The sequence below is a fragment of the Egretta garzetta genome, unplaced genomic scaffold, assembly GCF_000687185.1.
Source record: "Egretta garzetta isolate BGI_Z169 unplaced genomic scaffold, ASM68718v1 scaffold56, whole genome shotgun sequence".
NCBI classification, from domain to species: domain Eukaryota; kingdom Metazoa; phylum Chordata; class Aves; order Pelecaniformes; family Ardeidae; genus Egretta; species Egretta garzetta.
In genome coordinates this window covers 6789080-6789831 of record NW_009260182.1, presented here as the reverse complement: position 1 = coordinate 6789831, position 752 = coordinate 6789080, and the positions used below count along the sequence as shown (strand labels likewise).

General features: G+C 62.0%; 1 protein-coding gene across 1 annotated transcript in view; it reads left to right on the top strand.

Moving 5' to 3' along the window:
- The window catches only part of EIF3F (eukaryotic translation initiation factor 3 subunit F), a 10669-nt gene that overhangs the window by 3088 nt on the left and 6829 nt on the right, over positions 1-752 (top strand). The window contains exon 3 of the mRNA XM_035897395.1: positions 613-742. Coding sequence (XP_035753288.1) covers positions 613-742 — 130 coding nt within the window. The remainder of the gene's footprint in view (positions 1-612; positions 743-752) is intronic.

Here is a 752-nt window from a genome sequence, read left to right as displayed (position 1 = left end):
GCCGGCCAGACAATAGGGGCGGGCCCAGCCAGTGAGAGAGCAGATAGTCACGGAGGCAGGCTATACGAGAACCCAATCGAAAAAAATTTCCGGCCCTGAGAGGGTGGGAACAGGATTAAGTTTCAGTCACAGAGCGCCAGAGAACTGGGCCCGCTGAGGGAGCCCGGGAGTACAGCAACAACCCCGAGGCGGCGGGGCTTGGAAGGCCACGGGGAACTGTGGGGCACCCTGCCCACCTCCGACAGGGCTCCCAGCCCCAGGCACCGCCAGGGCTGCTGGACCGGCGGGGCGAGTGCTCGGCGCTCCACAGGCAGTGACGAACCCCCCTTTCTCCTAGCAACCAGCAGGATGAACGACAGCGCCACAGCCAATAAATAGGCCTTCCCGCCCTGACAGGCAGACGATAAGGGCGGTGCCAGCCAATGAGAGAGCAGATAGTCACGGAGGCAGGCTATACGAGAACCCAATCGAAAAAAATTTCCGGCCCCGAGAGGGTGGGAACAGGATTAAGTTTCAGTGCCCTTCCTCCAATCAGAACGTCTTCCCTCATCGCTCTCCCCAGATTGGTTAACGGATAGCAGGAGGACCTTAGCACACTCCTTTCCCCAATAGGAAGGTAGCACTGCGTGACAGGCGTTCAGATCAGCCAATTATTGCCGGCGCGGACCCTCCACCCCCTCTCTCTTGCAAAATGGCGGCCCCCGCTCCCGCCCCGGCTCCGGCTGCTCCCGCGGCCGCCCCGGTGCAGAGCC